The sequence below is a fragment of the Uranotaenia lowii genome, chromosome 3 (assembly GCF_029784155.1).
Source record: "Uranotaenia lowii strain MFRU-FL chromosome 3, ASM2978415v1, whole genome shotgun sequence".
Lineage (NCBI taxonomy): Eukaryota > Metazoa > Arthropoda > Insecta > Diptera > Culicidae > Uranotaenia > Uranotaenia lowii.
Genome location: NC_073693.1, coordinates 11,821,832 through 11,845,442, shown reverse-complemented (window position 1 = coordinate 11,845,442; position 23,611 = coordinate 11,821,832). Strand labels below are relative to the sequence as shown.

Sequence of the window (23,611 nt, the reverse complement as noted above, 5' to 3'; positions counted from 1 at the left end):
TTTTTTGTTGGTCTATAACCTAACCAGCGCTATGAGGAGATGAAATTTGATTTTATTTGAGCTTTTGTTTGTGAGCGGGTTACGTGGCGAGGTTTATTTGCAACCGCAGCTTTCTGGAAAGATCCTGCAGATGGATAGTTTTTCACCGAATCATTGTTATGGTTATAAAGCTTCATCCTTTTTTTTGCTTCAATTTATCAACTAGAACATTCTTATCTCTAGATAGAGTATTCTTCGCTGTATCCTTGGAACAATTTTGCAGGAATTTCTGCAAGCCACTTCAAGATACTATTATTTGTAGAATTAAGCCTAAATTGATTCAACTTGGCAATGAAATTAAAGAATTGCAACTGTTGTTAAGTTTGTAATTTTTATGTCAATTTAAGGCGGGTTTTGTATCATATTTACATCATAATCGTGTTTTTTAGTTTTTGTATAATTTTAAATGTCATTTTTTTGTGTAAATTTTATGTCATGATTGTGTCATCATGGTGTCATTTCTGATTCACTTTTGTTTCAAAGTTGAAACATTTATTTGTCATCTTTCTGTAATTATTGATTTACATTTGTGTCGTTTAAATGCCATTTTTGTGTGATTTTAGTGTTATTTTCGTGTCATTTTTGTGAAATTTTTAGTGTCAAGTTTTTGTCATTTTAATATCATTTTGTGTAATTTTTTTGAGTATTTTTTTTGTCATTTTTGTCATTTTCATGTCATTTTTGTGTAATGTTTGAGTCATTTCTGTGTCATTTTTGTGTCATTTTGTGTCATTTTTGTGTAATTTTTGTGTCAATTTTGTGTCAGTTTTGTGTCAATTTTGTGCCATTTTTGTCTCATTTTTGAATCTTTTTTGTGTCATTTTTTAAGTCATTTCCGTGTCCATTTAATGTTATTTTTTTGTCATTTTTGTACCATTTTTATGCCATCTTAGTGTCATTTTTGTGTCATTTTTGTGTCATTTTTGTGTCTTTTATGTGTCTTTTTGTGTCATTTTTTTTGTAATTTTAATGTCATTTTTATGTCATTTTCGTGTCATTTTCGTGTCATTTTCATGTCATTTTTGTGTCCTTATTGTGTCATATTTGCGTCATTTTTGTAACATTTTTGTGTAATTTTTGTCATTTTTATCAAATAATGACAAAAATGACAAAAATGACAAAAATGACAAAAATGACAAAAATGACAAAAATGACAAAAATGACAAAAATGACAAAAATGACAAAAATGACAGAAATGACAAAAATGACAAAAATGACAAAAATTACAAAAATTACAAAAATGACAAAAATGACAAAAATGACAAAAATGACAAAAATGACAAAAATGACAAAAATGACAAAAATGACAAAAATGACAAAAATGACAAAAATGACAAAAATGACAAAAATGACAAAAATGACAGAAATGACAAAAATGACAGAAATGACAAAAATGACAAAAATGACAAAAATGACAAAAATGACAAAAATGACAAAAATGACAAAAATGACAAAAATGACAAAAATGACAAAAATGACAAAAATGACAAAAATGACAAAAATGACAAAAATGACAAAAATGACAAAAATGACAAAAATGACAAAAATGACAAAAATGACAAAAATGACAAAAATGACAAAAATGACAAAAATGACAAAAATGACAAAAATGACAAAAATGACAAAAATGACAAAAATGACAAAAATGACAAAAATGACAAAAATGACAAAAATGACAAAAATGACAAAAATGACAAAAATGACAAAAATGACAAAAATGACAAAAATGACAAAAATGACAAAAATGACAAAAATGACAAAAATGACAAAAATGACAAAAATGACAAAAATGACAAAAATGACAAAAATGACAAAAATGACAAAAATGAAAAAAATGACAAAAATGACAAAAATGACAAAAATGACAAAAATGACAAAAATGACAAAAATGACAAAAATGACAAAAATGACAAAAATGACAAAAATGACAAAAATGACAAAAATGACAAAAATGACAAAAATGACAAAAATGACAAAAATGACAAAAATGACAAAAATGACAAAAATGACAAAAATGACAAAAATGACAAAAATGACAAAAATGACAAAAATGACAAAAATGACAAAAATGACAAAAATGACAAAAATGACAAAAATGACAAAAATGACAAAAATGACAAAAATGACAAAAATGACAAAAATGACAAAAATGACAAAAATGACAAAAATGACAAAAATGACAAAAATGACAAAAATGACAAAAATGACAAAAATGACAAAAATGACAAAAATGACAAAAATGACAAAAATGACAAAAATGACAAAAATGACAAAAATGACAAAAATGACAAAAATGACAAAAATGACAAAAATGACAAAAATGACAAAAATGACAAAAATGACAAAAATGACAAAAATGACAAAAATGACAAAAATGACAAAAATGACAAAAATGACAAAAATGACAAAAATGACAAAAATGACAAAAATGACAAAAATGACAAAAATGACAAAAATGACAAAAATGACAAAAATGACAAAAATGACAAAAATGACAAAAATGACAAAAATGACAAAAATGACAAAAATGACATAAATGACATAAATGACAAAAAAAAACAAAAATGACAAAATTTTTTTTTGTCATTTTAGTAGTTTTTTTAATTTTTGTAATTTTTGTAATTTTTGTAATTTTTGTAATTTTTGTCATTTTTGTCATTTTTGTCATTTTTGTCATTTTTGTCATTTTTGTCATTTTTGTCATTTTTGTCATTTTTGTCATTTTTGTCATTTTTGTCATTTTTGTCATTTTTGTCATTTTTGTCATTTTTGTCATTTTTGTCATTTTTGTCATTTTTGTCATTTTTGTCATTTTTGTCATTTTTGTCATTTTTGTCATTTTTGTCATTTTTGTCATTTTTGTCATTTTTGTCATTTTTGTCATTTTTGTCATTTTTGTCATTTTTGTCATTTTTGTCATTTTTGTCATTTTTGTCAGTTTTGTCATTTTTGTCATTTTTGTCATTTTTGTCATTTTTGTCATTTTTGTCATTTTTGTCATTTTTGTCATTTTTGTCATTTTTGTCATTTTTGTCATTTTTGTCATTTTTGTCATTTTTGTCATTTTTGTCATTTTTGTCATTTTTGTCATTTTTGTCATTTTTGTCATTTTTGTCATTTTTGTCATTTTTGTCATTTTTGTCATTTTTGTCATTTTTGTCATTTTTGTCATTTTTGTCATTTTTGTCATTTTTGTCATTTTTGTCATTTTTGTCATTTTTGTCATTTTTGTCATTTTTGTCATTTTTGTCATTTATGTCATTTTTGTCATTTTTGTCATTTTTGTCATTTTTGTCATTTTTGTATCATTTTTGTCTCATTTTTGTCATTTTTGTCTCATTTTTGTCATTTTTGTCATTTTTGTCATTTTTGTCATTTTTGTCATTTTTGTCATTTTTGTCATTTTTGTCATTTTTGTCATTTTTGTCATTTTTGTCATTTTTGTCATTTTTGTCATTTTTGTCATTTTTGTCATTTTTGTCATTTTTGTCATTTTTGTCATTTTTGTCATTTTTGTCATTTTTGTCATTTTTGTCATTTTTGTCATTTTTGTCATTTTTGTCATTTTTGTCATTTTTGTCATTTTTGTCATTTTTGTCATTTTTGTCATTTTTGTCATTTTTGTCATTTTTGTCATTTTTGTCATTTTTGTCATTTTTGTCATTTTTGTCATTTTTGTCATTTTTGTCATTTTTGTCATTTTTGTCATTTTTGTCATTTTTGTCATTTTTGTCATTTTTGTCATTTTTGTCATTTTTGTCATTTTTGTCATTTTTGTCATTTTTGTCATTTTTGTCATTTTTGTCATTTTTGTCATTTTTGTCATTTTTGTCATTTTTGTCATTTTTGTCATTTTTGTCATTTTTGTCATTTTTGTCATTTTTGTCATTTTTGTCATTTTTGTCATTTTTGTCATTTTTGTCATTTTTGTCATTTTTGTCATTTTTGTCATTTTTGTCATTTTTGTCATTTTTGTCATTTTTGTCATTTTTGTCATTTTTGTCATTTTTGTCATTTTTGTCATTTTTGTCATTTTTGTCATTTTTGTCATTTTTGTCATTTTTGTCATTTTTGTCATTTTTGTCATTTTTGTCATTTTTGTCATTTTTGTCATTTTTGTCATTTTTGTCATTTTTGTCATTTTTGTCATTTTTGTCATTTTTGTCATTTTTGTCATTTTTGTCATTTTTGTCATTTTTGTCATTTTTGTCATTTTTGTCATTTTTGTCATTTTTGTCATTTTTGTCATTTTTGTCATTTTTGTCATTTTTGTCATTTTTGTCATTTTTGTCATTTTTGTCATTTTTGTCATTTTTGTCATTTTTGTCATTTTTGTCATTTTTGTCTTTTTTGTCATTTTTGTCATTTTTGTCATTTTTGTCATTTTTGTCATTTTTGTCATTTTTGTCATTTTTGTCATTTTTGTCATTTTTGTCATTTTTGTCATTTTTGTCATTTTTGTCATTTTTGTCATTTTTGTCATTTTTGTCATTTTTGTCATTTTTGTCATTTTTGTCATTTTTGTCATTTTTGTCATTTTTGTCATTTTTGTCATTTTTGTCATTTTTGTCATTTTTGTCATTTTTGTCATTTTTGTCATTTTTGTCATTTTTGTCATTTTTGTCATTTTTGTCATTTTTGTCATTTTTGTCATTTTTGTCATTTTTGTCATTTTTGTCATTTTTGTCAATTTTGTCATTTTTGTCATTTTTGTCATTTTTGTCATTTTTGTCATTTTTGTCATTTTTGTCATTTTTGTCATTTTTGTCATTTTTGTCATTTTTGTCATTTTTGTCATTTTTGTCTTTTTTGTCATTTTTGTCATTTTTGTCATTTTTGTCATTTTTGTCATTTTTGTCATTTTTGTCATTTTTGTCATTTTTGTCATTTTTGTCATTTTTGTCATTTTTGTCATTTTTGTCATTTTTGTCTTTTTTGTCATTTTTGTCATTTTTGTCATTTTTGTCATTTTTGTCATTTTTGTCATTTTTGTCATTTTTGTCATTTTTGTCATTTTTGTCATTTTTGTCATTTTTGTCATTTTTGTCATTTTTGTCATTTTTGTCATTTTTGTCATTTTTGTCATTTTTGTCATTTTTGTCATTTTTGTCATTTTTGTCATTTTTGTCATTTTTGTCATTTTTGTCATTTTTGTCATTTTTGTCATTTTTGTCATTTTTGTCATTTTTGTCATTTTTGTCATTTTTGTCATTTTTGTCATTTTTTCATTTTTGCCATTTTTGTCATTTTTGTCATTTTTCTTTATTTTTTTGACACTTAGACCCACATTTTATAAACTAATCGAATGTCTCATATAAATGTTTTTTTTTTTATTTTTGTTTATTTAATTTCTTTTAATTAATCCGCATTAAATTTTTTGGTTGAACGAACTTTTTTTGTAAATATGCTCTGAATTCTGAATGCTCGCTACAAAAATGAATGGCAAGTTCATTTCAACTGCATGGTTTCGCCAAACAAGAAAAACAGCTTACATTTTTCACTTGCGGCTCCCCAAAAAGGATTCCAACACGTGCCCTTAAAATTGAATTTGAAAATAGCAATCCCAAGCCTCCCAGGTGTTTGGGATTGCTATTTCCAAATTAAGCTGTGGTTTGTTGAATTAGGCCTAATTGCTCAGAGAATGCCTAAAATTGACCGAGACAACAGAATGATGCATTAACAAACCCATCTTTTCTCTCAAAATATCGCTCTAAACTGCATTTTTCCTCCCACAATCCTTCAATCAAAATTAGGCGCTTTGAAATGTAGCTAACGTTGACAGGAAATGGCAATCCAAATCGAAATCTGCACTAAACGACATTCCTCAACATCGACGAGCATAGCCAATTCGAAATGGAGGGTCCCAAACATTGGCTGGCTCGTTTAACTGGAAGAAACACTGATCATTTCAAGTACATTTGTATGGAGATTCGTGTCAAGTTGGTACAAGTTGTGCATTCCAAAAGCAGGCGGCTGCTCGTATGGCTGCGTGCTGTGTAAAATACACTCCTCGAATTGGATGTTGCATACATTCCGGCGTTTCTGTGACCGTCTGACTGTCGAAAAACACGTGTGGGCGTGTGACACACAATAGACATTTTGCGCCAAACGAGATCAGCGAAATTCGAAGTAAGTTGCCGGAAATTCGTTCAATAGTGTCTTCAGTCTTGAATCTGCGTTAAAAATGGTTAATTTTTGATGTTTGAATTTGGCGTTTTTCTTAAGAATCCTTTTGTTAGACCAAGCCCACCAATTGTTGCTAAACCGCGAATCGAGTACATTCAGCAACATATTTATCAACCCATTATCGCACCAACAGTCGCTAACTTGATTCGAGAAATAGCATTCGAGCAGTAGGTTGTTACAGGATGCGTTTATGTAGCAACCCGGTAGCAACGCAGCCGGTAGTTGCTATCAGAAAATAAACAAACACAATTACCAACCTGGATCGCAACAATGGGTGCGAAAATAAAGCCTAGTCCACATTAGGCAACATGAACTGCGATTTTTGTTTTGAGACGAACTTTGTTGTCTGTTGTTGTTGTTGGAAAACCTTAGACGGTCGCAGTGTCTCCCGAAGAAAATGGGAGGCGCTAAGACCGTCTCGAGACGAACCGTCTCCTAGTGTGGACTAGGCTTAAGTAAGTAGATAAAAACGCAACGAATCAAAACTTCTAAAATACCGACAGAAATAGCAACTTGCGGTGGGCTTGGTCTTACGTAGGGTAAATTCCCAAATTTTTAAAAATTCCGCAAAATCATGGATATGGATAAAGTAAATATCGACCATCACCGAAAATAGATTCAACATTGCTGGACGATTGAATACTAATTTCAGATGTTGAACTTTGGCGTCCGGTCTAGAATCGGGGGGAATAGAGTGATCGAAAGTTGAGCACGTAAGTATTATCGCACGAGTGGGAATAACCCCTATGCTGTAAGCATTCATTTAATTAAGCAGTTTAATCGACAATGGTCCTTCGATAACTTTTCTTGCTTTGCTTGGCAAAAGAATGAGCCATATGCATCCCCCTATTCCGGAAAGCAGCTGCTGCCTCTCGAAATGCTTTCACATAATGAAAAGAGATGGAATCATAATGCTCAGCTTTTGAATATTCAATCGACACAGGCCATCCCACGAAAATAATCAGCTTCGTTTTCCTCATTCTTGTGGCTGGAAAAGTCCTGCTTGGGGGCAATATGTTTTTCTGTGTGTATGAGATGTATGTATGTTTGTGGGTTAGCTAAAGCTGTTAAAACAAATCCAAACCACAAAGCGTCACAAACCCACTTTTGATCCATCAGGCAAATTAGTTGCAAATGAATGAATAATTCCCACTAACGAAAGCTTAGCAGCTGTTGATTTTTCCAAAGCTATTCTAAAATTAACTGGAATCTTCGTTCTCCTTATTTAAAAAAAAAATAGCAAGATAGACAGACATCTCATTCCTTAAAGCAGGTACCTACTTGAGTGAAGTGGTTTTCTTCTCAACAGTGACCCCAACGAAAAGCTAACAAGTTCAAACTAGTCGTGGAAAGGCTTTAAGTTGCGAACATAATTTATTCTCTTTGCTACAAATCTTGAAAAGCTTCGGGGAGTTTCGCAAGCTTTTTTTTATGTATCTATGTTACTTGTTTTGAGTTCAACTTTTTTGTTGTGCGTCCATCGTAGGCTGTAATTTTTTCGGTTTTTGTACCCTCTCTGCCTTTAAACAATTGGGCTCGAGTGCCGGAAAAGGTTTACCGCTCTCATTTAAAATTCCAGTCCAGCACAACGACGTCGTCGGTGGTTGGCTCTTTTAATTATGTTTTGGCTTTTCGAGATTTTAATTTATTCTGTTTTACTTTTCAATTTATGTTGAACGTTGATTGGTCCGAAATTGCCTCAGTAATAGTTTGTATATTTTTGAGTATTCATAAAATTGCATCTGTGGTTCCTGAATAAATTGTACACATAACCTTGAACTGGGAAACTTTAAATGTTTCTATGGGATGATGAGTGGACAAATACAGCAGACAATAAACTTAGGGAGATAAGATGCACAACACGCCATTGGAAATACAATACCACGTCAAGACGAGAAGAAGTTGCGATTCGACGTTTAAAAATAGGACATTCATGGGAAACTCACAGATCCTTGATCGATAAAAGCGACATGAACTGCGAAGTTTGTGGCGTAAGAAGAACCGTAAAACACCTTCTACTGGACTGCAAAAAATATGAAAGTCAAAGGCAAGAATGTGTAATTGGAACAACGATAGGCGATATTTTGGCATACACCCAAGAAGCAGAACAAAAACTAATAAAATTCATAAAATCAAGTGGTCTTATCAAAAAATTATAAAAATATAAATATTGTGTTAGTTTTAAGGCTTCATGTAATTAATTTTAAGTATTTTATAAGTATAGACTCGAATGAACACTAAGTGTTTAAAAAGTCTCAAATAAAATTTAAAAAAAAAGAAAAAAAAATTTAAATACCGGGGACCTTATAACTTCATACAAATAATTTTTTTATATCTGAAAACTTTATTCACGTTTGGAAGTTTATAATGGCACTGTGATTTCTTTAAAAAAAATCATAATGGTTTTGGTTATTATTCTTTTTTTTTTTTCTTATTTTGACGTTTCGAATTCGAATAACTTAAAAAAATGCTTCCAATCTGTATTTTAGGATTTATATACAAACAGCTCAAACAGTTTAACAAAGCTTAAAAATTGTTCACTTGGTAATTGAACGTATTTTTGCAAAAAAAAAGATTTTTTTAAACGACATACACTGTGTTAGCCGACTTGAGCTTTACAGACAAAATAAACGTGGACAACTTAAGATTAACATTTAACACACACCACTTTAAGGCAGTCTCTGTATGTTTTTCTACACCCTTCAAAAATTAATGAAATTAGTAAAAGCTTTACAAACTTTTATGGTTTGTTTTTATAAAAAAAAGGTGTAAAAAAAATTAGAAAATTATTTCTTCAATTAATCAATGCAAATTGCTTCTTTAAAAGATTATTAATGATCTCACCATAAAATGGTACAGTACAAAAAAATCCCTTATATCTATCTCATAGATTTATTTTTTTTTGTGATAACTGTCAAATTGTTAAACCAAAAACTGAGATATTTAAATTTATGCGATAAGTAAGAAATGTTCATATTTGTAGATTTGTTGCCGTTTTTTTAGCACCCAACTTTTAACGAAGTGTGTAATCTCTTCTAACTTATTCAAATTATTATTTTTTTAGTCAATTCAAAATGGTTGTAACCCTTAGACCTAATTTTCAGTAAGATTTTTAACATTCTGCGCAAAAAGTTAGTTAAAATAATGATTGGGATGCCGATTTATGCCGATCTTTGCTGATTTCAGAAACCTCGTCGAAAGGCAGAGTTGGATTTTAGATATTAAATTGAAATATGTATGTATGTAATTCTTGACTAGTGCAAAAATTGAAATTTTGGTCTCACATGATTTTTCGATGCCTTACGGGCCACCAAGCATGATTGATTGGTTAATTGCTGAACTAGCACAATGCGTTTCAATTTTGTATAGAAATTTATTTGGAAAAAGAAGATTTTTCCGCGCTTCCATGTTATTTTCATTCAAAATCCTTAAAAAGTTGTGTTTAATCACGGCGATATATTGTAATGCTATTCAATCAAAGTTTTCGACGAGTTTTAAGTTTGAAAAACGTCGATCGAAATGCATAACAAAATCTATGTATTTACCGAGCTATGCGCCTGGATATATGCAAAACCGGAACAAACGGATAGGGTTTATCAATATATTTCGTGTAATCCGAGGTTTCAAACTGTGTCGGTTTCCGTTAACTGCTCTGTTGCTGCGGCTGGACCCCTTCCCCCGACTGCCTCGGACACGCAATTATTTTTTTCTAGCAGCTAAAGTTCTTCAGATAACTTATGAAACTCAATCAATAAATTTGTGCAGTTTTTGTAAAACTATAGAACATTACAAAATTTTGGTAAATAAAGATCATCATATTTCCCAAAGACCACGAGTAATTTTGAAGTCCGAAAAAAGTATAAAGTTTTTTGAGGGATGAATCATCCTTCGGGATGAAAATCCCGAGGAAAAGAAAAAAATAGAAGTTTTTATTATCATTATTTCCCTAAAACTACGAGAATTTTGACGAAATTTTCAAGAAAATTTTAGGCGAATGGATTTTTCTCAAAAAATAACACAAATCGCTTTGCAGACTTCAACAGAGTTATTAAATAAATGTGTTCAAATTATCTTATACTTAATCTTATACTCAAAGACTTTGTAGAATGATGTCAGAAATAGTTGTAATATCATCTGTTAAAAATTCTAAATAGAGATGTACCGAATATTCGGTTGGCCGAATATTCGGCGCCGAATACCGCCCAAAAACCGTTAGACCGAATATTCGGCTCACCGAATAGTTGAGTTAAGTATTCGGCCGAATAGGCCGAATAGGGCCGAATATTTATTTTTTAAAATCTATACAATAGCATTATTGTCAAAAAGATATTGTTCAAAACTTCTCGAATTTTGCCTGATTTTATTCAAATTATATGCTAAATCAAATTCTAATTTCTTTTTAAAAATTTCAAGAAATTGTGTTCAAACAAATTTTTAAACAATTTTTTGTTTGATTCTTGAATACAATTTTTATACTGCTGCTGTGATTTAATTAAATTGAAATTTCATATTTTTTTTTTCACTTTCCTATTGCATGTTTTTGCCAGGATTATGCTCAGATTTGCCCGTTTTTAACAAATTTTTTAAAAAATTCTCTTGAATTGTCTGACTGTGTTTATGAAATGGTATGATATTCTTAAGTCTTCACAGACTAATAAAAATATTAGTTCTTTTTAACAGCTTTTTGAAGATATCATGCTCAAATTCGACTTTGATCTAATTCGATATCAAACAAGCAATTTAAAATTGCTGGACACCTGTTTCGACGTGTTTAGTCCCAGATTTTACAGGAACCTTGGTGATAAACACCCTAGAAGCGAAAAGTCAATTGATGTGCTTTTAGTTATTGGTGAATTTTTTCAAATCAGAGAAACCTCTACTTGATAAAGATTTTGTGATAAATCATTTGGTTGAAAATAATCGACTTAAAACATGAGGGGCTTGGATGGAATAATATAAGGGAATTAAAATAATTGCTATTGTATTTTTAATAAAAATCCTATAAGAATATTCGACCGAATATTCGGCCGAATATTCGTTTGGCCGAATAGTTGAAAAGGTCACTATTCGGTATTCGGCCGTTCGCCGAATACCACTATTCGGTACATCTCTAATTCTAAACATTGTAGAATTTAATTTTTCTATACAGCAATTTAGGCAAGATCTTAAACCTGCATTTAACGGAGGATAAATAGATTCAAAATAGGTTTTTAGTTTTCATATAGGTTGATTAGTTTATAAGTTATCATTTATCAAACATCGATTCTACTCTAAACTACTCAATTTTAAAATTTCTACACGCCATATCACCGAAACTAGAGGTGCTAGGCAAAATCTGACTAATGAATTGAGTTGAGAGCGCTAGAACCTTCCGAAATTAGTTATTAAAATTTAGGCACTTGTTTCCTTGTGTTATTGGTTTTGCTTCATTTTTCGGTAAAATTAGAAGAAGCTGTGTTCTTCATGAAAAAGTTGTAACCATTTCGAAACAAAAAATCAGAACACATTGAAAAGTATTGAAAAAAGGCTCTTCATACTAGCGCTGTCAATAATAGCCCAACAAATAGCTTTTCAATAAGCAGCAAAAAAAAGCTAAAATTGAAATAAAAATATTTGTTTTAAGCTGCCATTTCCATTTAGCCTATATGTTTCATTTTAGGTTTCTTGATTTTTTGAGTAAAAGCTAATATAAATTCAATGACCATTAATTATATGGCTTAAAAAAAATCAAATATTTACTAATGTTTCTGTTTTATTATTATTAAAACTCACCGAAAAACGTCGATAATTTCGAAGAACAAAAAGCGAAATATGTATAAATCGGTTCGGATAAAGAAATGAGTTGAATCAGGACAAAAATACGAAAAAATTGTTATTTTTTGAGTATCTAGCAATTTCTATTTAGCCTATATGTTTCATTTTAGGTTCAATAAGTTCCTTGATTTATTGAGTAAAAGCTCATATAAATTCAAATAACATTATTCGGCTTAAAAAATCAAATATTTACTAATGTTTCACGTATAAAAAAGTAATTTTAAATTGATCCCAGAAGAATGGGAAAGCTTTTAGCTTTCGTTAGAAATCTAGACGTAGTAAAACTTCTTTGACATTTTTGCCCCTGGAGTTAGGCACCACCAATATTTCTTTGAATAGAGGCTTGAGAGATGAAAGAGTGGTTGTTGGGGATTGAAAAAATTACCTTAAAAGGTTAAAAACTTCACACTGATTGATTTACGTTTTAAAATTGAAATGCCGCCCCCGTGGTATATAGGCAAGTATCCTAAGCCAACGGTCGTGAGATCGAATCCCAGTCACGGCTTATATGGTTTTAGCATTTGTAAGATGCCAGCCATCATAAATATTCTCGCAAGATGTAGGACTTAGTGTTAAGTTGTTGGATTCTCTTCGAGGAAGCATCAATCTCATTGAAAACCGATATGTGTCAGTGATCGCCTCAAACAACGACTTTAGTTTTGTTTCGCGGTTAGTAAGGTTACGAGTTTCCTAATTAAAACCACTGCTCCTATTCACTAAATCGTGGCCGTATTCACGCCGCAGACCGTGGCCTAGAGGATAGCGTTCAAGTCTTCTAAGCCAGAGGTCATGAGATCGAGTCTCGGTCACGGCATACATAGTACTCTTTCTGCGGGTTGGTGGTGTTAGCATTAAAAAGATGCTAGCCTAAGCTTGCCAGATTGCCCGGTTTTATCCGGGTTTGCCCGGATATTTGATGCAAAATTTCGAGAAAGTCCGGTCCGGCCCGGTTGCCCGGATATCGTGAAAAAAGTCCGGATATTGCCCGGATTTTTTCACAATTTTCACAAAAAAACCAAAAAAAAAAATCAAAGTTTTTGAGTAAGTTTCAGCAAAATCGATTAACGGTATGGACATTTTCAACGGTTGTTTCAAATAATTTCGCTGATTTACTTTTATAAACCTTTAAATATTTAAGTGTTCCAAAAAGTTTTTGGAAGTCTGCAATTAATAAAATATTAATTTATTTTTTTTTTGCATTTTTCCTTTGCTGTTATATATAATAACACCTAAATTTTGCCCGGTTATTGCCCGGTTTTTGGATTTGAGAAATTGAAATCCATGCCCGGATTTTGCCAGGTTTTTTTGAAAAAATGCCCGGAATTGCTAGGCCCGGATGGGAGTGGAAAAAATTCTGGCAACCTTATGCTAGCCATTATATCCTTGAAAGATGTACGCTTTAGTCTTAAGTAGAACTTAGATCTCTTCAAAGAAACATGAAGTTTCACTGAGATACTATATGTGTGTGTTCGTTTAAAAAAAAATCGTAAGCTGAATTTGACAAAAATATCAAGGCAATAGTCCGAAAACTATCTTGATACGCGGTAAATCAGGGGTGACTATTGAACCAACGGGCCATTTTGGATTCCGATTTTTATCAGCGAGCCGCACATAAAATAATGCTCTTTAATAATTTGATGATCTGATCTTGAGAACATAAAGGTACAAATTTTTAGAGAAAAAAAATAAAAAAGGAAACATAAAAAAACCTTTAGCATCGTTTTTAGGTTCATTACTGAATCAAAGTCAGTTTTTGTTGTCTGTCTTTTAAACGTTGAACATTGAATCGTTGTTGAAATTCATTAATCAAAATTTCTGTTCATTGCCCTAGAAGTCTTGATTTTTTTCCTACTAACGGTGATAGAGACATGTTTGATCATGAAATTTCGTATGAGATATTGAGCAAAGATACCAAAATTCGAAAAAATATATAATTTTGCAGATTTATAAACAAATTTTGACAAAGAATCTAGGTTAAAGTTTACATTTTTGATTGTTTATTTTTCAAAAGATTTAGATAGATAGGAGGATCATTCAAAATTCATATTCGAATTTTTAAGAAAAATGTTGGCTTACAATTCAGAATTTCCCGACGAAATACATCTGAGGATCAACTGAAACTAGAGTGTCAATTTCCCGGACATTTTAGCGTTCCCGAATGAAGATTTTAACACTCTACAGCATACGAAACCTTATCGATATAGTATTTTTTTTAAATTTGTAGTTAGTAGTATTGAAAAACATTTCAAACTTTTAGCAGTTGCAAAACTCAAGACCCAAAAATTGAATTCTTTGGCCGACAAACTTATCTGATTCTTACTGCAAAAATTTGAAATAATTGAGAAAAAAATCACTATCGAGAGAAGTTGATTGACTAGACTTCAGGTGATTCATCAAATCTCGTAAATTTTCAGATCACTATCCTTTTGTTTCAAAATTTGTCATTTCTTTGCCGATGATTTTATTTATTTATTTATTTATTTAAGTCTTTGACTGCTGTCATACAGACCGAGTGTTAAAACTAACTTATGTTTAAATTAAAGTTACGTTAAAGCTAGGGAACGTCACGGATTGCACATTTAAACATTGATTTTGATACATTGAAGTCAAACAAGTATGACACATCGTTGAAGACCTGACAACATCGATTAAGCGGGTGGTTTTGTCCAAAAACTGTTCTGCTTCTAGGTAGCCAGAAGGTGGTTTGGTTGCGCAAACGACGTGCTGGGGCGTGCAAACTCAAGCTTTGGAGCAATTGTGGACAGTCAACAGTGTTCGTCAGGATATCGTATACAAACATTCGCTGCAAATATGTTCTTCTTTGACTCAGAGACGATAGAGACAGAAGTGCGCACCTTTGTGGGTAAGGCGGTAGCCTTACGGGGTCTCGCCAGGGCAGTCGACGCAGTGCATAACGAAGAAATTTTTTCTGAATTCGTTCGATCCGTTCGATATGAACAGAGTGGTAGGGTGCCCAGACTGGTGCCGCATATTCCAAGACACTTCGTACTAAAGAGCAGAACACTGTCTTGAGAGCGTATGGGTCCTCAAAGCTCAAAGTATTTCGTCGCAGGAATCCAAGCATAGCAAAGGCCTTAGCTGTTGTTGTCGCGATGTGCTGATTAAACGAGAGCTTCTGATCAAAGGTTACTCCTAGATCCTTAATGGTGACAACTCTTTCAAGCGGAGTGCCACCAAAAGCGTATTCGAAGACCACGGAGGTTCTGGTTCTAAAAAAGCTGATACACTTGCATTTATCGGCGTTTACCTCCATCCCATGTTTTCCACATCATGCGTGTAGTCTATTGATGTCTTCTTGAAGCGCAGCTCAGTCCACTCTCGAGTCAATGATCCTGTAGATTTTCAAATCATCTGCGAACAGTAGTTTTGGCGATTGAAGTAAAGTTGCTAGATCGTTAATGAAAATCACAAAGATAAGCGGTCCTAAGTGACTTCCCTGTGGAACACCAGACGGCATATCGAAACTAGTAGAATGAGTTCCACGAATATTTATAAAGCCATGACGATGTAACAAATATGAATGCAACCATTTGGTTGCCCATTCTGGGAAACCGTAGCGCTTAAGTTTCTCCATCACGACCATATGCGGCACTTTATCGAAGGCTTTGGCAAAGTCGACATATATTGAGTCCACTTGCAGTCTTTTGTCAGTTGCAGCATACAATTCACTGGCATAGCACATCAAGTTGGTCAACGTCGATCTTTTCCGGATAAACCCGTGCTGGACTTCGGCAAGTAACGGTGTAGCTGCTGAATAGAGCCTTTCGTACATCAAAACTTCAAGCACTTTTGAAAAACAGCAGAGGATTGAAATTGGCCGGTAATTCTCCACACGATGAGCATTTCCAGACTTATGAATTGGAGAAATTGAAGCGATTTTCCAACGGCTAGGAAAAACTCCTTCTGAGATGGATCGGTTAAAAATTAGACAAAGCGGTGTTGCAAGCGAAACAGCTATTCTCGAAACCAACGAAGATGGAATTCCATCTGGACCTGGACCTTTCGATGGATCAAGCGTACTGAGAACGTTTAGCACCTCCTGATCGGTAAATAGAGGTAGCGGTAGCCTGACGTCGTAGTTCGGCAGATTTCGAAAATAGGTATCAGCACAGTCAGGAGTTGAGGTGCTGTATACGCTGCTGAAAAATTCAGCAAACAAATCAGCTGATTCTCATATACTGCTCGAGGTGCACCCATGAAACGATACAGAAGATGGAACCGTATTTTTAAGGCGGCGACTGTTCATGAACTTCCAAAAGCTAGATGGATCTTGTTTAACGTTGCGTTCGATGTTTGATATGTATCGTTTAAAGGCAGTATTTCGCAGGGCTGAGTACTCAACTTCTAAACGAGATAAGATCGATTTGTTTTGATCGGATTTCTCCTTGAAGTAACGTTTCCGGGCTTTGCGAACTGAATTACGGCTTCTTCGTAGTTCAGAGTTCCACCAAGGGAGCTTGAACGGTTTATGTCGGTTTGGTCGTCTAGGAGGGGTGTTCTCACGCAGTATACCCCAAAGTTGGTCATAAAAGGTGGAAAGTGCACTATCGATATCCAGATTGGCAAACGCTGAGTGCCAATTTTTTTCGGCTAGCGAATCTATCACACGATCGGTATCACAGAGCCGAAAATCTAAGCTGCAAGTATCGGGACGAACTGTGTCGATAATCTCTTCATAAGTATTGTCAATCAATAAAATTGAGGAATGATGATGTCGATCGGTGTTTAAAATGGCGTGTGGCGGGTTTACAACTTCTGCAAGATCTGGTCTATTTAAAAATATGAGGTCGAGGATTCTGCCATTGCCATTTACGAGCGAACACATCTGAGATAAACCAGATGCAATAGTGCACTCAATTACAGCCAGTTCCTGTTCGGTTGAGGCGTTTACTGGCAGAAAACTATCAGTATCCTCGTCAAAACTCCAGTTTAAGTTCGGTAGGTTATAATCTCCAGCTACGACGATAACATCTCGACAAGTTGCGGTATTCGTTAGTTGATCAATTGCTGACATATGGGACGAATATTGAGCAGTTTCACTATTAGGTCTAAAGTAAACACAGCACAAGTAGACGAAACGGCATTGATCTTTGATTCGAACAACGATTTGCTCTAGATGATCACATCCAGGTACTGCTATAGAGACTGCCTCGATGCCATGCCTAACTGCAATCAATACGCCACCGCCTCGGTTTAGTTGACTTGTGTTTGAATTTCTATCATTGCGGTAGATGCTGTAGTTTAAGGCTAATTCAGAGTTTGCTATGTCGTCCTTCAACCAAGTTTCTGTGATCATGACAATGTCGTATTCACATGAAGAAAGCGCGAGCAGAAATTGATTGGTTTTTGTACGCATACCACCTGCATTCTGATAGTACACAGTTAATTGGCTGTTAACGATAGAGCGATTTTGCATAGATGAGCTAGCGGATGTTGCAGGAGGTGGTACTGGTGAAGGCAAGGTAGTGACGGCGGATTCTAATTCGGCTAAGTGATGGTTATCAACGTTCAGTTCACCTATCATATTGGCGTCGCAAAAGGCGTCTGTTGGTTCGATTTGAAATCGAGTCGTGGCTGTTTCGGAACGGGTAAAAAACCCTCAGGCGAATTATCGACAAACTGACGGAAACGGATTCCTGCTGGCCAAGTTTCGGACGACAACGCCTTATCTTTCAAATCGAGTGAAACACCAACTTTGAAGGATACAAACGAAAGCGTGCTGACTTCTCTGTCCCTAGGAACCAACTTTTTAAGCTGGACTTCATCGGTTCCAAGTTGAGAGCGCACGAATCGCAGAACACTATCATCGGGCGCGTTTGGAAGAATGCCAGAGAGATACAGCCAAAATGACGGAGGTGTTGTATAAAGATTGTTGTTTGTCGCGATTTCATTATTGGCTGCACCAGTACCAACCGCACATAACAAGTTTGGTTGTCGTGCAGAAACGCTTTCCGTAACTATGATTTTTTCACGGCGACGCTTAAGATGGGCGGATGAAACAGTGGCTGAACTCACGGAGGACCTATTTCTCGGATTAAGAACTGGAGTAGCGCAAACGTTCGCCGGAAGAGGATTTACTCGCAGTTCGTTTCGAATTTCTTGAAGAATACTTTCGCGGATCTCAGTTTTAAGTGATTCTTTCAAGGATTCGATCAGGTTGTTGTTGGCAATGTTTGTTGATACTAAAGCGTTGGAAAAGCGGGCTTTAGAAACCATCATTTTACAACTTTGACACATCCACACTAGATGTCCATTCGTGCGAAGGTCCGCTCGAGAATTATCGTGTATACCAGAACATTTTAAACAAACAACTGTGGAACAAAATACTCCACATTGCACGAATTCACCGTCGAAAGTCATGGCACACTTTTCACATAAATTCGCCATTATGAAAAGGTGTTACTTTTGCAGATTGATAGTTACCCAATGTGACGTTCAGATGGCGCTGCTAAATGACTTTTCGACGTAGTCTCTGCTCACGGACGCACGAAATGACGTTACCTTGCCTTTGTTGTCCTCGGTGGCACGAACGAGACGAAAGTTTATAGTTGTTCGGTCGATGAGTCCTCGAAGGCGGGAGCGAGACGGAGAATGTTGATGTTTTGGTTGGTAGATCGGAGATCGAATAATAACAGCCAGAGCGAAAATGGTCTTTTATTGATCCGAAATCGGTACAGTGATGTTAAGTGAATTGGAATATACTGTGCAGTCGGAGGAATCGGGCGGTTTTATGCAGCGTTATGTTGCGTTCAGCGGAAGGAGCGTGATGGACGGTAAGTTGAGCGGTGGATTGGTGCGGGCGGTTCAGCAGCGGAAGGTAAATAGTGCGAGGTGGGAGAGTAATGGTGGATGGGCGCTCTATCGACCAGCCTCTAGCTACTATAAGAAATGTAAAAATTTCGTACCTTGCCGTGCGAGCTGGGGGTTTTTGGCGATTGTGCGGGTTCGTTCGGTGCTGGTTTGCCAATTGATGTGCGTCTCGAATCGAATTGTAGCGGATTTCAGCAAAAAAAAATTGTATAAAAACGGAGCAGTTGATAAAGCTTTGAAACACTTAACAGAGTTGCCAGATATATTTTGCTACTGTCAACAGTTTGCGAAACGGAAGTTCTAAATGATGAGTGTTGCAATAAAGAAAATTCAGATTCTTTTCTTAGCGTAGCTTTATTGGAATTGTTTGACTTTATAGATTCTTAGTCGTCTTACATTGTCATGGGGAGGAGCGGGCTATATGCGCCTATTAAGCAGAATACTGATTTAATGAAATATTACATCGAATATGTATACAAAAACTATATACACATGAGCAGACATCTGTTTTCTATACATTGGAGTTGTCTTGTTGTTGAAATCTCCTTACATTTTTGAGAAATCTATTTTATTTTAACTGTTGTCAAAATTGCCGAACCTCAAACCGTGCGGGCTAAATGCGCCTATTTACGTTTTAGGCAAAATTTCGGTTTTTTGGCCATATTTCCGTATAATTTCATTGGAAATGCTAGAAACTGATAACTTTCATGCGACAAAGCTGAAGTTTTATAAAAATCTATTTCTTTTATTATTTTATAGAATAAAACAAAAGTTAGGGTTGCCATATTATGGAGGCAGTTCATCCATAAGAAAAACTTTACCAAATCTGTTTTAAGACCTTCAATTCTCTCTAAAGGTGTTAACAAGAGCTTAAATTTGAAGTTTTTACGATAAAGATCATATTTTTATTCTATTTAACCTGTTATTTTAGGATAGCGGCATTTTACAAACATGTTAGGGGTATACAAAAACACTCTCTTATTCTACTTTCCAATCATTATGAAATCATCATAAAAGCTTAAACTTGTTTTGCTTCTAAGGTTCATTTAAATAAGAAATAAAAACCACCCAACTTTTTGTTATGAGCTTCTTTACGTATAATTTTTAAAAGTCAAAATATTACATCAAAAGGTATCAAAACCTTGTATGAATTTTTAATTTTTTTTGTGTTGGTTTATTCATAAAATTCTTTCTTGTATTATGTTCAAAGCGTATTACCCTCAAAATGCATTTATTAGATATGTTGTCTTGTCAGCCATTCCGTCAAACAGCCGTAGGGTCATTTAACCCGATAGGCCCATTTTAGAAACCTTTCCCCTACTTAGTTTTTGAACAAAAAAAAATGTTTATCAAATTCAATGTATTTAACAGTTTTTAGAAGAAAAAAAAAAGTTTATGTCTAAGCCATATATCTATCTATCATTTTTCTTGCTCTATCGTTGTGTACATTGTTAGTAATTTTGCATTTTTTATTGGCTTAGGGATTTCCGGGATTTTTTACTGGTTTCACGGGATTCGGGTATTCCAGATTTATTTTTATTCTCAGGATTTACCTACCGGTAGGACACTCTAATCGAAACCCATTGGAAAATGGACTAAGAAATACAAAATTTAAGACTGAAAAACTGTAGAATTGAAAAACAGAACTACAAAATCCAGAAATTATAGAACCGATTGAAAACATAAGCAGAGGATTTTTTTTTCATATCATTTATTGATAGTTTTTGTATTGTTGAAAAAGCGGTGGGCTCAAAATGATTAAAAATTAAGAGCCTTATTTTAAATATTTTTAAGTTTATAAATGAAATATAATATACTTGGATATGATTTCTAAAGCAAATTTTAGGAAACCTTATGTAATTTCTAAGAACAATTGCTGTTTTCTAAGCGTAAAAGTCAATTCATTGCCTATTCGAATATTTTCAATCTTTGCTGGAAGAGAAAAAATAATCATTATCATGTGGTTTTATCAGCTTTTGCTGTCTTGCAATTAGTGATTGATTCTAAAATTGGAGCCTTCATTAAAAATTGAAAAAATCTTATATATAAAAATGGAGGCGTTTTCTTTGTAGCACCTTCACGAATAAACGATCGGTCGGAATGAAGTAAAATTTGATATCCGAGGGTTTTTCGGGTCAGGGAAGGTTTGTTAATAGTTTCAAGAATTTCACTTTTAATTTAAGGGAGGTCACTATACTAAATCAACTTTAAATGGGACACAAGCCGTTCAATGTTGTACGATTTTCAAAAAAATCGATTCGCGAGCACGATGAAGTTAACCCTCCAAAGCTGTTCGGGTCAATATGACCCGAAACGCACATTTCAAACATCTTTATCGTCTTTCCAATATACTGATGAACTGGTAATTTTGACAAACCAAGTATGTTCTATGAAAATAATGATCAAATTAACGCCAAAAAACTAAAATTTGAGTTTGGAAAATCGGTTCATTGTGAAATGAAATATAGCTAAGCAAAGACGAAATTGGATGTCGTTTTTTAAAAATGAGATTTTTTTCTACCGAAGATCTGTCATAGCGGTCAAAACTTTCATTGGACCCCAACATATCTATACATTGTCGGATAGATGGATTCTTAACAATTTCAAACATCAACATAACACTTCAATACAGAAAAGCTGTCAGAAGTTATGAGTATTTTAAAAATAAAATTGATTATTCGGACTTTTTACATTCTGAACCAGTTTCTGATAACCTGGAAATACATATCGACTTTATTTTAAAATGTTAAGTAATAAGAATAAATTACCTACACAATGAATATAATATCATCACAATCGGTTAACATTTACAGCCAGGAGAACGAAATCAATCTAGAAGTCAAATTTTCCCGAAACGGATATTTAGCGAACGGCTTTGGAAGGTTAAGGACGTGTAGATGGAATAAAACATATATGACGATTTATTTATTTTAAGGGCTTGTGATATAGCTCAGTTGGCAAGTCAGTGGCTTTCTGAGCCGATGTCCGTGAGTTCGAGCCCAAGAGTAAACATCGATAACAGTTGTACCGGATAAGTTTTTCAATAACTTGTCCGCCAACTTCATCGTTGATATAAGTCGCGAATGACATAAAGATGTTAAAACGACTATAATCGAAACAAAAAAAAAATTATTTTAAGGTAAAACGAAGTTTACGAGGTCAGCTAGTGAATGTATAAATATTTGACTGAAATACAACATTTTACAAAAATATTGCACTTATGCCATTATAAAAACACAATGAATGTTAAATTTCTATAAAAATGTTATCAATCGGTATGATTGTGGGATAAATGCAAATCAATACATGTGAAGTCATTTTTTGAACAAACCTTCGACATACTATTTATTTCCATTTTAGTATTGACAAGTATTTTAAGCCACCGACCGTGGCCTAGAGGTTAGCGTTCAAGTCTTCTAAGCCAGAGGTCATGAGATCGAGTCTCGGTCACGGCATACATAGTACTCTTTCTGGGGGTTGGTGATGTTAGCATTAGTAAGATGCTAGCCATTATATCCTTGAAAGATGTACGCTTTAGTCTTAAGTAGAATTTAGATCTCTTCAAAGAAACATGAAGTTTCACTGAGATCCTATATGTGTGGATTCGTTTATTTTTTTTTATAACTAACTTTGAACTAAATTTGAAAAAAACTAATTAAAATTGAGAAAAGCTTCGCGGACCGCACAAAATGGTCTCGAGCGCCCGTGCGTGGTTTGCTCATCCCTGCGGTAAATAATTTTTTTCTCAACTTATTAACACTATAAATGAAGCCCTCAGGCCTCTGATCTTGCAAGTCCAAAATCATCAATTTTGAGTAAGTATACCTAACGATTCTTCATGTTCCAATGTACATCTGGTGGAAAACTCGATTTTTTTATAATTTTTTTTGAACGCTTTTCGATTGAATCGAATTCGAAAAATATATTTAAAAAAACAAGCACCTTCACAACTTTGAAGCGTTTTCTCAAAACTACCATACAGGCACTTGCACCCCTCTGATCCCAAGCGCCTCAATTATCCTCTTACAGGCTTGTTTCCTTTTTTACATCCAAGTATCTGCAAACCGGTAAAACGTGCTTTGAAAAGTACAAGGAAGAAACATGTTCCTATAAATCATTTACCTATTAATGACAAAATTTTTTGGTCCAAAGTAAGATAAAATCACTTGAAAATTGTTGTGATTATGTCGTATTTTATGAGTTAAATAATTAGACGACATATCTATTAAAACAAAAGTCATTTAAAACATAATAAGGATGTTTTTTTAAAAGACAATTGTAAACTATTCAGTTTTTTATAAAGCTCAAATTAAATTCTAGGCATTCATTCCAAATGCTGACAACGTAGCTAAGTTCATTCTATTACATTCTAACCATCGAACATTCTAACTATTTTACTTCCGATCGGAAGCCTTCGTTCAACTCGATAGACTTCAATTCTGTTGAAAGGAATTCGAAAAGTGAATAGTGATCTGTATGAACTTTTTTTTCCATTTGCCAACGTTATTGCGTAGCAATGCAGTAAAATGAAATATCTATGCCAAATTGTTTGCATACCCAAAGGCTGTAAGTTTGCTGTTTCGTTTCGTTTCGTTTTTAATTGCTTCTCTAATTGAGAGGCGTTGAAAAAGTGTAAACGATCATTGGTAATTAAAATTACGTCACTTTTTAATCAAACTTTGAAGTATAAAAATACACCTATATTTAACCTTCCCATGCCGTTCGGGTCAATATGACCCGA

General features: G+C 33.1%; 2 protein-coding genes across 4 annotated transcripts in view; both read right to left on the bottom strand.

Annotated features, from left to right (window-relative positions):
* LOC129750963 (opsin, ultraviolet-sensitive) overlaps positions 1-23,611 on the bottom strand; it is a 422,334-nt gene that overhangs the window by 255,846 nt on the left and 142,877 nt on the right. The gene's annotated exons all lie outside the window — the stretch shown is intronic.
* Positions 16,232-17,584, bottom strand: LOC129751971 (uncharacterized). The gene has a single exon (XM_055747766.1). The coding sequence runs from the start codon at positions 17,582-17,584 to the stop codon at positions 16,232-16,234; it is 1,353 nt and encodes a 450-aa protein (XP_055603741.1).

Bases quoted from the DNA above. Each gene is read 5' to 3' on its own strand.
- LOC129751971 (XM_055747766.1), bottom strand. From the start codon at position 17,584: ATGATAGGTGAACTGAACGTTGATAACCATCACTTAGCCGAATTAGAA.